Raw genomic sequence first — 11,842 nt, 5'->3', positions numbered from 1 at the left:
CAATGGCCAAGACATGGAAGCAACCTAAGTGTCCATCAGTGGATGAACGGATAAAGAAAATGTGGTATCTATAGGCAATGGAATATTATTCGTCCATAAAAAAGAAGGAAATCCTGCCATTTGCGACAACAGGGATGGGCCCTGAGGGCGTTATGCAAAGATAAATAAGTCAGACAAAGACAAATACTGTATAATCTCAATTGTATGTGGAGTCTAAAAATCCCCAAACCCCTGAATCATAGATACAGAGGACAGATTAGTAATTACCAGGGAGGGGGTAGGGGAGTTAAAAAGATTAATAAAAGTAGATGGCCCAGACAGTTCCGGCCAAAATGGAGGTGTAGGTAGAAACCCTTTGCTTCCTCGCATGACCAAAAGGAGGATAACAACCAATCTGAAATCAATAAACAACCAGAAGTGCCAGCAAATCAAACTGCATGGAACTCGGACAACCGTGGAATTAAAGAAACAAAGAGAACAACCAGACCACTAAGGTGGCAAACGGCGAGAAACCTCAGTGAGGTGGCAGACCCTGGGGGTGGGGCTGGCTGCGAAGCTCAGTGGGCTGCGTGGGAGGGGCTGACTTAAGGGGAAACTGAGACTCAGAGCTGACTGTGGACTAAGGCAGTTGCGGCGCTGGGAATTTCTCCCAGTCTTACACGAGAGAGTTCATTGAAAAGTGGGCCAGGGCTCTCTTTTCCTCCCTTGCTGCTTGAAGATCGGCAGCCATCATGAACGACACAGTGACTATCCGGACCAGGAAGTTCATGACAAACAGACTACTTCAGCGGAAACAAATGGTCACTGATGTCCTTCACCCTGGCAAGGCAACAGTACCCAAGACAGAAATTCGGGAAAAACTAGCCAAAATGTATAAGACTACACCAGATGTCATCTTTGTGTTTGGATTCAGAACCCATTTTGGTGGTGGCAAGACAACTGGCTTTGGCATGATTTATGATTCCTTGGATTATGCAAAGAAAAATGAACCCAAACACAGACTCGCAAGACATGGCCTATACGGGAAGAAGAAGACCTCAAGAAAACAGAGAAAGGAACGCAAGAACAGAATGAAGAAAGTCAGGGGGACTGCAAAGGCCAGTGTTGGTGCAGGCGAAAAGTGAGCTGGAGATTGGTCAACAGAAGGAGTAAAGATTCTTCAGTGAATTTATCTGTGGTGATTATGCAGATTTTTCATGAGAAGATAAATAAACTAAGAATTTTATGTGGAAAAAAAAAAAAAAAGAAAAGTGGGCCAGGGATGAGCAGGCAAGCTGCACTGTTCCCTTTCTGGCGCGCTCCCCCCAGGGGGGTTGGGGGGCCGCAGGGCGGCAAGGAGGGTTGCCCTGCCTGGATGAATACCTAAGGCCCTGCCCCCTTACAACTTATCAGGGCCCCAAGCAAAGAAATAGGGCCAAAATGAAAAAACAGTGCAAAACCTCAGAAAGAGAGCTAAGCAAGGAGGATATAGCCAATCCATATGATGGAAAATTTAAACCCCTGGTAGTCAAAATGCTCACAGAACTGACTGAGCTCAGTTGAAAATGAAAGAACAAATGAAGATACCCAAAATGAAATAAAGCAAAATATTCAGGGAACCAACAGTGACAGGAAGGAAATCAGGACTCAAAGCAACAATTTGAAACAAAAGGAAGAAATAAACATCCAACTGGATCAGAATGAAGAAACAAGAAACCAAAAAAATGAAGAGAGGCTGAAGAATCTCTGGGACAACTTGAAATGTTCCAATATCCGAATTATAGGGGTGCCAGAAGGAGAAGAACAACAGCAAGAAATTGAAAACTTATTTGAACAAATAATGAAGGAAAACTTCCCCAACCTGGTGAAGGAAATAGACTTTCAGGAAGTCCAGGAAGCCCGGAGAGTCCCAAAGAAGTTGGACCCAAGGCACATCATCATTAAGTTACCCAAGATTAAAGATAAGCAGCAAGAGACAATCTTAAAAGCAGCAAGAGAAAAGGGGACAGTTACCTACAAAGGAGTGCCCATAAAGCTATCAGCTGATTTCTCAAAATAAACCTTACAGGCAAGAAGGGGCTGGAAAGAAGAATTTGAAGTCATGAAAGGCAAGGACCTACATCCAAGATTACTCTATCCAGCAAAGCTATCATTTAGAATGGAAGAGCAGATAAAGTGCTTCCCAGATAAGGTCAAGTTAGAGTTCTTCATCACCAAGCCTTTATTATATGAAATGTTCAAGGGACTTATCTAAGAAAAAGAAGATAAAAAATATGAACAGTAAAATGACAACAAACTCACAACTATCAACAAATGAAACTAAAAAACTAAAAAGAAAGAAAAACAATGAAAACAAAAACTAAGAAAACTAGAAGAGGAACAGAATCAGAGAAATGGACATCACATGGAGGGTTTTCAGTGGGGAGGTGGAGGGGAGGAATAGTGGGGAAAAGGTACAGGGAAGAAGAAGCATAATTGGTAGGCATTAAATTGACAGGAACAAAAATGGTACAGGAAACAGAGAACTCAAAGAATTTATATGTGGAACTCATGGACATGAACTAAGTCAGGGCAGGGGGATGCTGGAGAGCTGGGGGTGCAGGGTGGAGGAGAGATAAAGGGGGGGAAATTGGGAAAACTGTAATAGCATAATCAATAAAATGTAATTTAAAAAAAACAAAAAGAAAAAAGGTGAAGGGGAATATAGTTAACAATATGGTGATAAACCTTCCCAGTGACAGATGACAACTAGATTTAGTGTGGGGATCACATTGTAAGGTATATCACTGTCAAATCACTATATTGGATGCCTTAAACTAATGTAATATTGCATACCAACTATAATTAAAATTGTTTAAATAATAATAAAATAAATATAAACTATACCAGTGCTAGATAAATGTTCTGGAAAAAAAAGGTAAATAAAGGACAACTTGTATATCAAAAAAACATTAATAAAAGTAATTGAAAATATGTAACTGGATATAAGATCAATGATATAAATCTGCTATATTTCTCTGCATCAGCCACCAAACAATTAGGAACTAAACATGTTTTAAAGGGCTTCATTTATAATCACAATAAAACTATAAACTACTTACAAGTAAGTCTAAGGAAAAAAGAGTGTCAGACCTGTGCAGAAAATCACGCTTTTGTAAACATTAGAGAAGACCTGCATCAGTGGGGAGATGTTCCATGGCCCGGAAGAAACGGTGTCTTAAAAAGGTCACTCTCCCCACCCCGATCTACAGACGCGACGCAACATCAGTGCACTTGCCAACGGGTGTTTTTGGGTTTTTGTGGAATTTAATTAGCTGGCATGTCATCCGTGGAGAAAGGGACTACTTAGATAGCTTGCAAAACTATCTACATGGGGAAGAAATGAAATTGTTTCTGACTCATAGGCAGATAAAAATCATCTTCACTTAAACTAAAAACTGAATGTCAAAAACAAAACTACATTTTTTAGAAGACCGTACTACTAAAATCTTTCTGGCCTCGAGCGTAAGGAAAGATTGGTTAAATAAGACACGAAAAAAAATGCTAACTTTTAAAAAAAGAATGAGACTCTTGACAATATTAAATTTAGAACCATGTTAATCAAAAGCTTAAAGAAAATGAAAATACAAACTGTAAATGAGAAGATATTTGAAATGCCTAAAACCGACAGTGGACTAGATCACAACACAGGGGTGGGCATAAGTAGGCTTCTAGCGGTGAGTACGCAAGACAGAGTTTATTTTTGTATTATTTATTAATTATTGTATTATTTCTTTTAAGTGTAGATCTACTTTTGTTCACCCCAGTATATAAGGAATTCCTACAAATCAACAAAACAGGCTCAGTTCAGTTTAAAAAGAGGCAAAAGCCATGAATAAAGCATTTACAGAAGAAGGAAAACATTCGGCCAATAAACATATGAGGAGATGCTAAGTCTCAGGGAAACATGAGTTAAACCACAATTACACATGAGGACCCACTTATTAGAAGGTCTAAAATTAGAACCACCGACCAATCCCGTGTCCGCAAATATGTGGAGGAACTCGAGCATTCCTATACTGTGGATGTGAACGTAAAATGGTTCAACTTTGGAAAACAGTTCTGCTTTAGTCTAAAAATTTAACCCAAAGACCTAGCTATTGTACTCCTAGGCATTTACTCAAGAGAAACGAAAGTGTATGTCCATACTAAGACTTGCATATAATATTCTTGCTGCTTAAGTTGCAATAGTCAAAAACTGGAAACCATCCAAATACCCATGAATAGGTGAATGGATAAACACACTGTGGTATATGCACACATCAGCATATTCGGAAATAGAAGGAATGAACTCTTGATACTGGCAACATGAGTATATATCAAAATAGGTATACTGAGCCCTGGCCAGTGTGGCTCCATTGGTTAGAGTGTCATCCTGTAAACCGAAAGGTCGTGGGTGTGATTCCCGGTCAGGACACAAGCCTGGGCTGCGGATTCATCCCCAGGCTTGGCATGTGTGAGAACAGTCCCCGGTTGAGTGCACAGGATAGGCCACCCACTGCTGGATGTTTCTCTCTCACATCAATGTTCTCTCCTCTCCTCTCTCTCTTTCCCTCCATTGCCCCCTCTCTCTAAAATCAATAAGCATGTCCTTGGGTGAGGATTAAAAAAAAAAAAAAAAAGGCCTGGCTGGTATGGCTCAGTGGATTGAGTGTGGGCTGCAAACCAAAGGGTCGCCGGTTCGATTCCCAGTCAGGGCACATGCCTGGGTTGTAGGCCAGGTCCCCGGTGGGGGCCACATGAGAGGCAACCACACATTGACGTTTCTCTCTCTCTCTCTCCCTCCCTTCCCCTTTCTCTAAAAATAAATAAAAATCTTTAAAAAAATGCTTTCAAATCACATATCTGACAAAGGACTAGTACCTAGAATATATAAACAACTCTCACAACTCAAAAAAAAATAGGTATACTTAGTGAAAGAAGCAAGATAAAAAAAAGTGAACCAACTATATGCTTCCATTTATATAAAAGTCTAGAAAATGAAGGCTAAATTTTATAGAAACAGGAAGCAAGTCAACAGTTACCTGAGTATGGGGGGAGAAATGAGGTGGGAAGGAGGGGTCACAAAGGGTCACAAGGAAAGTTTTTATGGTAATGGACATGTTCAATATCTTGTTTGTGGTGAGGTCATCAAAATGTATCAAAATATACACTTTAAATATGTATTTTACTCTATGTCAAGAAATAAAGCTTGATGTTGTTTGACTCTAACAGAATAATTCCTTTTAGAGAGAAAGTCCCTCTTTTTATTCAAACACCTCAATGGGCCTTTTTGGTTGAGGCCTCGGGCTGGCATAGGTGTGGACTGATACCATAGGAGAGTCATTTGCTTTATAAAGTAAAGCAAGAGAGCCCTGGCTGGTATGGCTCAGTGGATTGCATGTTAGTCTGAGGGCCTGCAAATGAAAGGCTGTGGGTTCGAGTCCCAGTAAAAGAACATGCCTGTGTTGTAGGCCAGGTCCTCAGTTGGGGGTATGTGAGAGGTAGGTGTGTCTTTCCCATATTAGTGTTTCTTTCCCTCTTTCTCCTTCCCTTCCCCTCTCTTTAAAAGTAAATAAATCTTTTTTTAAAAAAGCAAGATAAATTTTTCATTTTATGTGAGTTGTCCAGAATTCAGAGAAGACAAGAAAGAAGTCTCCAGAGAACGTGGGAAGAATCTTACAACACGGGAGCCAGCAGAACTCATGGAGAAAGATGGGCAGTGAAAAACTCTCTGGGGTGGGGACGGTCATAGAACCTCGTTATCCAACATTCGTGTTTACAGTGTTGCCTGTTCTGTGTAGCCATCCCTGCCATCATCCCCGAACCTTTAGCTAAGTTTGTTCCAGACACTGGCCTTGAGTTAATGGTGTTTTGGAGAATCAAAGAGGAAGGGACAGTTCCATATGTCAGCCAAAACACAGACAGAGGCAGCAACCACAGCACTTCTGAGGGCAGCTGAGACGAGGAGCCAGCTGGAGCAGGGATCACAGGAGTCGCCGGAGGGTATAAGTGTTCCCTTCAGGAACTGTTGGAATTTGAGGCCTTTCTTCAGAATGTGGGGTGGAGCAATGAGCCATTTTGTTTGAGAATTAAAGGAAAGGGTTATTCCAGAGACTGGCTTCTTGGGAACACCTCGCTGATCCTAGAACATGCTTTGGGAAGGGCCACACTAGATGGTGCTAACTACCAAAGAGGTGACTCAAAAACCGGGCCGTGTATAGACTGGTGTGAATGACACCCTCTGGAATTGCCTCCTGTGGCGGTAGTGCATCTCTGCTCTTTAGACCATCCCCCCAAACTGTTCTCAGTGATGTACCTTTATTTTTATCTTTCTTTCTCATATTAAAAAAAGATTTTTAAAGTATTTTTACTTTCTCCCCAGCTTCATTCTTTCCCTGGCTGGACCAGAAATGAATTCAACTCTTCTACCCTCATTGCCCCTCCTAGTTCACCCCAAATATGAGCTACCAGATCCCTCTTTTATTATCCGACTTCTCCCACGCTCCTGCATTCTTCTAATAAAATATGGTTTCCCAGGAGTTCCAGCTGTGAAACAGCAAGAGAGGGACCGCCAGGACAGTGGGGATGCGAAATGCATTTCCCCCAGCTGCCATTCATTAGCCAACTAAAGGCAGACCAATGGGAATGAGGTCACTTGTTCTGCAGAGTCAGAGTTATGGGGACGATGGAGTTCTTAAATCTATGTTCATCTCTTCTTTCCAGCCAAAAAGTTACAGGGAGAGAGTAACCACAGGACCAGAAAATGTAGATGAAGATGCTCTTCCCAAGAGGAAGAGTCTGTGGGGCCCACAGGAGGATCATTTACCTTGCTGTGTGGTGTGGTGGCTGGTCTTGCCTAGGAAACTTTGAAAAGTTAGCCCTCCATCATCCCAGGTGTTTCGGGGGCGGACCTGTCCAAGGACAGCAAGCCGATGTCTGCCCACTCCGCAGTTCCGTTACGGTTGAAGGATTCTGTGATATCATCAATTAGTCAGAATGTGCAAAGTTGCCTGGATACCTTGGGTTAGAGACCATGGCGGGTCATCTTGCCGAACACGTGCTGACAGACCAGGCTGTGGGAGATTGTGGTGGTGTGGCTACCTGCACCTGGGCCAGATCACCTGTCTAAGCAGATGGCAAAGGGAGAGACCCCCAGCAGAACCAGGGGAAAGAGGGGCTGGGAGCTGGAGGCGTCTTACCAAGGAATGGGAGAGCTCCAGAAAGAAGACAAGGACGACAAGGTTTGGGGTTCACTAAGACAAAAATCTGACCATGAAACATTTCCCCAAAGAGACATAACCTTAAAATACAAAAAGATAAACTTAATAAATCCATCTAACCTCGCTCCAGGGAGACATAATCCTAAAATATACAACAAAGTTCATCTTGATTAATCCAGCACCTGCCTGCAGCAGTATCTCCATACATGTTTACTGAATGTATGAAAAAAACACCTCCCCGTGAACCTCACTCCCTTGTCTGTCCCCAGTTCCAGGGGGCCTCTCTCTCACTCTTTCAGACTGTGGGTCACGTGATAGAGTCAGTGGAAGTATGCATTCAAATGAAATTTGGATAATCTGGGAAAGGTAGTGTAGAAGATGCTCCGGATATTTCCCCCCTGTTGGTAAGAAGGCTGGACTGGAGAGATGCTCTCAGCAACTCTGTGCCCCTTATTCCACCAGCAGAGCACGAAGCTACCAAGCAAGCCTCCCAGGTGAAACAGAAACACCTCATGCAAAGATTCTTAGGAAGTAAAATACTTTTTATTCATTTACTGGATTTCCTATACCCAACAGTCCTTAAAACTAGTGTCAACACTAGCGGCACGAACCACCTGTAAAATGAAAACCAGGTGCCCCAAAAGATGCCCCTCCCAATGACACACACATATGGAGAAAAAGTCCCGCGGGGTGCCGACACCGCTCCCTGTGAGCAAGGCCAGCTCCCCACAGGCTCCCTGGCGGTCCAGCCCTCCACATCCTGAATATTCCAGTCTTTGGAGTCAACATGACAAGTTAAGGACAAGTTAGATTAGATCTCCAGCTTATGACATGAGTCCCTAGCCCTCTCAAGCGTGCCTCCACAAATAGAGGGCCCAAAGACCGAAGCACAACCGTGGGAGGCAGCCACCAGGCCACGTGGGCAGATCGCGCATATGTTGCCAAGTGCAGTGGCCACAAGACCCAAAGCCATAGAGAACTGACAGGCTCTCAACTGAAAAATTTGCTGAAAGGGGATCTCTCCAGCCACGTGCTTTGATTTTACAAGTTGGTTCATCTTGAGCCCAAATATACCAAATAGAGATATCATGTACTGGCCTCGAAAACCAGAAACAAAAAGCTAAGAATACTCAAGAACTTGGGGTTCTCTTTCAGCCACCCAGAAGGCAAAGTCGGCCAGAAGCCCTCCTGTTGGTCCCTGACCCACTCATCTGCCGGAGGAGAGGTTGGTCAGAACACAAGGAGCATCGGCCGACCAGGAGAGCTTCCTAGTTGCGCTGTGCCTGCTGCAACCTCTTGGCCACGGCAGTGATCAGAGCTGCTCCCTTTCCACTGCCGTCTTCTGAAAGCATGAACGTCACGTCACACCGAGGGGCCAGGTCTTGCACAGTTTCCTGCAGTATCGTAGAAAAGCTATAAAATAGAGAAGAAAAAACCTTCATCAGCACTGACACATGGAATCAGCGTATTTACAAATTATTTCAAATTAGTTTATTGCTTCCAGTTTGATTCTCAAGGTTCTAGAAGAGCTTATCGTTTTTCAAATAGCTGTTTTAACATTACCTTTTATTGAACAATACTAATGCCAGAGAATATTCTAGATGTTTGATATACAGAATATCAAAGTGTAACAAATGGTAGTCTGAAAATAATTATTGCTATCTTCACTACATAAATAAATCGATGCTCCGAAGTTAAGAAACTTGTCCAAATTTACACAACCAGTCAGTTTATTAAGATTTGATCCAGGCCAGTCTTTTTCTAAACCCCACACTTTTTGTTCAAATTTTCCCCAAATTTTTTTCAAATTTTTCAAACTTAAAGAATAGTTCAATGAGTACCTCTGTACCCTCTGCCTAGACTCAACAAAGTTAAAATTTTGCCCTGTTTGCTTTATCCATCCATCCATTCATTCGTCTCTCCCTCCATTAATTTCCCCCTAAAGCACACAGCCTTAATCACAACACTTGGCCTCTCCCAACTACCATTTGTAATATTAAATCCATTGGAATCGACATCCTGGGAGTCAGTTACCAGGCCAGGCTGTGGGATCAAAGTGTGTTTACCAAAGGCCTGAGCATCTGGGCCACAGATCCTGGGACCCTGGGCCAGAGCAGGTTCTTTTTTTTTTTTTTTTTTTTTTTTTTTTTTTTTTAATATATTTATTGATTATGCTATTACAGTTGTCCCATTTCCCCCCCCACTCCACTCCATCCTGCCCAACCCCCTCCCTCCCACATTCCCCCCCCATAGTTCATGTCCATGGGTCATACTTATAAGTTCTTTGGCTTCTACATTTCCTACACTATTTTTACCCTCCCCCTGTCTATTTTCCACCTATCATCTATGCTACTTATTCTCTGTACCTTTACCCCCCTCTCCCCCTCCCACTCCCTTATTGACAACCCTCATGTTCTAGTTGTTTGCCTAGTTTGCTCTCGTTTTTGTTTTATGTGTGGTCGTTAATAACTGTGAGTTTGTTGTCATTTTTACTGTTCCTATTTTTGATCTTTTTCTTAGGTAACTCCCTTTAACATTTCATATAATAAGGGCTTGGTGATGATGAGCCTCTTCAACTTGACCTTATCTGAGAAGCACTTTATCCTCCCTTCCATTCTAAATGATAGCTTTGCTGGATACAGTAATCTTGGACGTAGGTCCTTGCGTTTAATCTTGGGTAATGTAATTATGATGTGTCTTATTGTGTTCCTCCTTGGGTCCAGCTTCTTTGGGACTCTCTGAGCTTCCTGGACTTCCCGGAAGTCTATTTCCTTTGCCAGATCGGGGGAGTTCTCCATTATTTGTTCAAATAAGTTTTCAATTTTTTGTTCTTCCTCTTCTTCTGGCACCCCTATAATTCGGATGTTGGAATGTTTCAAGGTGTCCTGGAGGTTCCTAAGCCTCTCCTCATTTTTCCAAGTTCTTGTTTCTTCATTCTTTTCTGGTTGAATGTTTGTTTCTTCCTTCTGGTCCATACCATTGATTTGAGTCCCAGTTTCCTTCTCATCACTATTGGTTCCCTGTACATTTTCCTTTGTTTCTCTTAGCATAGGCTTCATTTTTTCATCTGTTTTTCGAATAGATTCAACCAAGTCTGTGAGCATATTGATAACCAGTGCTTTGAACTGTGCATCCGATAGGTTGGCTATCTCTTCGTCGCTTAGTTGTATTTTTTCTGGAGCTTTGAAGTGTTCTGTCATTTGGGCCATTTTTTTGTTTGTTTGTCTTGGCGCGTCTGTTACTTTAAGGGGCGGAGCCTTAGGTGTTCACCAGGGTGGGGTAACGCTGGTCACTGGGCTGTGATGCTGTACGTGGGGGCGGGGCCGAGAGGGAGCAATGGCGCCCACTTCACTCTCCTCCGGATTTCAGTCTTTCACTCCGCTACCCACAATCAAATTGGGCCACTCTGGTGCTGGTTCCCGAGTAAGTGGGCCTGTGCACACTCTAGGCCCCTGTGGGTCTCTCCAACAACCTCTCCTGTGAGGCTGGGAGTCTCTCCTGCCGCCCCAACCCCCAGGGGCGCTTTCAATCAGAGGTTTGAGGCTTTATTTCCCCGAGCTGGAGCCCTGGGTTGCGCAGCGGTCTGCTTCTCTGCCCGCCGTTTGTCCGGTTTATCTGTGGGCGAATGTGGTGCCGCAATGTGCTATCCGCCACTCTGCCTGCCCCACTCTCCGCCACTCTGAGTCCGGCCCTCTGGGTTTATCTGTGCAAATGTGGGACCGCAGGGTCTGTTAGTGCTCGGACTACCTGCGCCATTTGTCCCACACTCCGCCAGTCTCAGTCCCGCCACAGCCACGCGAGTCCTCTCCACCCCAGTGCCGTCTCCGCCCCTCCTACCAGTCTGGATGAATGATTATTTTCTGTTTCCTTGGTGTTGGTCCCCCTTGCTGTTCGATTCTCTGTCAGTTCTGGTTGTGCGAGGAGGCGCAGTGTGTCTACCTACGCCGCCATCTTGGTTCTCCCAGAGCAGGTTCTGAACCCAGCTCTAACAGACAGCCAGTGGGTGACTCTGCCCAACCACAAGTGCTCCTTGGGGCTCTGCTGGTTAAGTGAGAGAATGTTTGGAATATTGCTGGAGGCAAAGTGAGGGTACTTAGCCCCAAACTTCCCAGGAGATAGGAGAAAATGGCTTCGCAGTCACTGCTCAGTTAACTCTTCCTTCTTTCTTTTTTTCCTTCTTTTCTTTCTCTCTCTCCCTTTCTCTCTCTCTCTCTCTCTTTCCTTCCTTCCTTCCTCCCCTTCCCCTTCCTTCCTTCCTTCCTTTCTCTCTTTTCTCCTTTCCTTCCATCCTTCCTTCCTTCCTTCTGTATATCATTCAGTGGTTTTTAGTATATTCACAAAGTTGTGAAACCATCACCGCTGTCCCATCCCAGAACACTTTTGTCATCCTAAAAAAGAAACCCATACCCATTACTAGTCATTCTCTATTCACATCAACCCCCCCAAAACTTCCAGCAATCACTAATCTTTCTATCTCTGTAGATTTGCCTATTCTGGACACTTAATATAATGGAATCCTATAATATGTGGACCTTTGTGTCTGGCCACATAACATAATGCTCTTCAAGGTTCATCAAAGTCGTAGCATATGTCAGTACTTTATTCCTTTTTATGAGCAATAT

General features: G+C 43.5%; 1 protein-coding gene and 1 pseudogene across 3 annotated transcripts in view; one reads left to right on the top strand and one right to left on the bottom strand.

Annotated features, from left to right (window-relative positions):
• Positions 1-687: 687 nt before the first annotated feature.
• On the top strand, positions 688-1,225 carry LOC112305521 (small ribosomal subunit protein eS24 pseudogene; annotated as a pseudogene). The gene has a single exon (XR_011651171.1). The product of XR_011651171.1 is annotated as a small ribosomal subunit protein eS24 pseudogene (transcript).
• Positions 1,226-7,753: 6,528 nt separating this feature from the next.
• Positions 7,754-11,842, bottom strand: part of HKDC1 (hexokinase domain containing 1) — a 47,120-nt gene continuing 43,031 nt past the window's right edge. For both annotated transcript variants that reach the window (XM_024561251.4, XM_045196152.3), the window contains exon 18: positions 7,754-8,633. In XM_024561251.4, the coding sequence (XP_024417019.2) occupies positions 8,489-8,633 (145 nt within the window). In that variant the 3' untranslated portion in view covers positions 7,754-8,488. The remainder of the gene's footprint in view (positions 8,634-11,842) is intronic.

This window comes from Desmodus rotundus, chromosome 4, assembly GCF_022682495.2.
Source record: "Desmodus rotundus isolate HL8 chromosome 4, HLdesRot8A.1, whole genome shotgun sequence".
Lineage (NCBI taxonomy): Eukaryota > Metazoa > Chordata > Mammalia > Chiroptera > Phyllostomidae > Desmodus > Desmodus rotundus.
The sequence above is the reverse complement of the archived record's forward strand: the minus strand, read 5'-3'. Positions and strand labels throughout refer to the sequence as shown.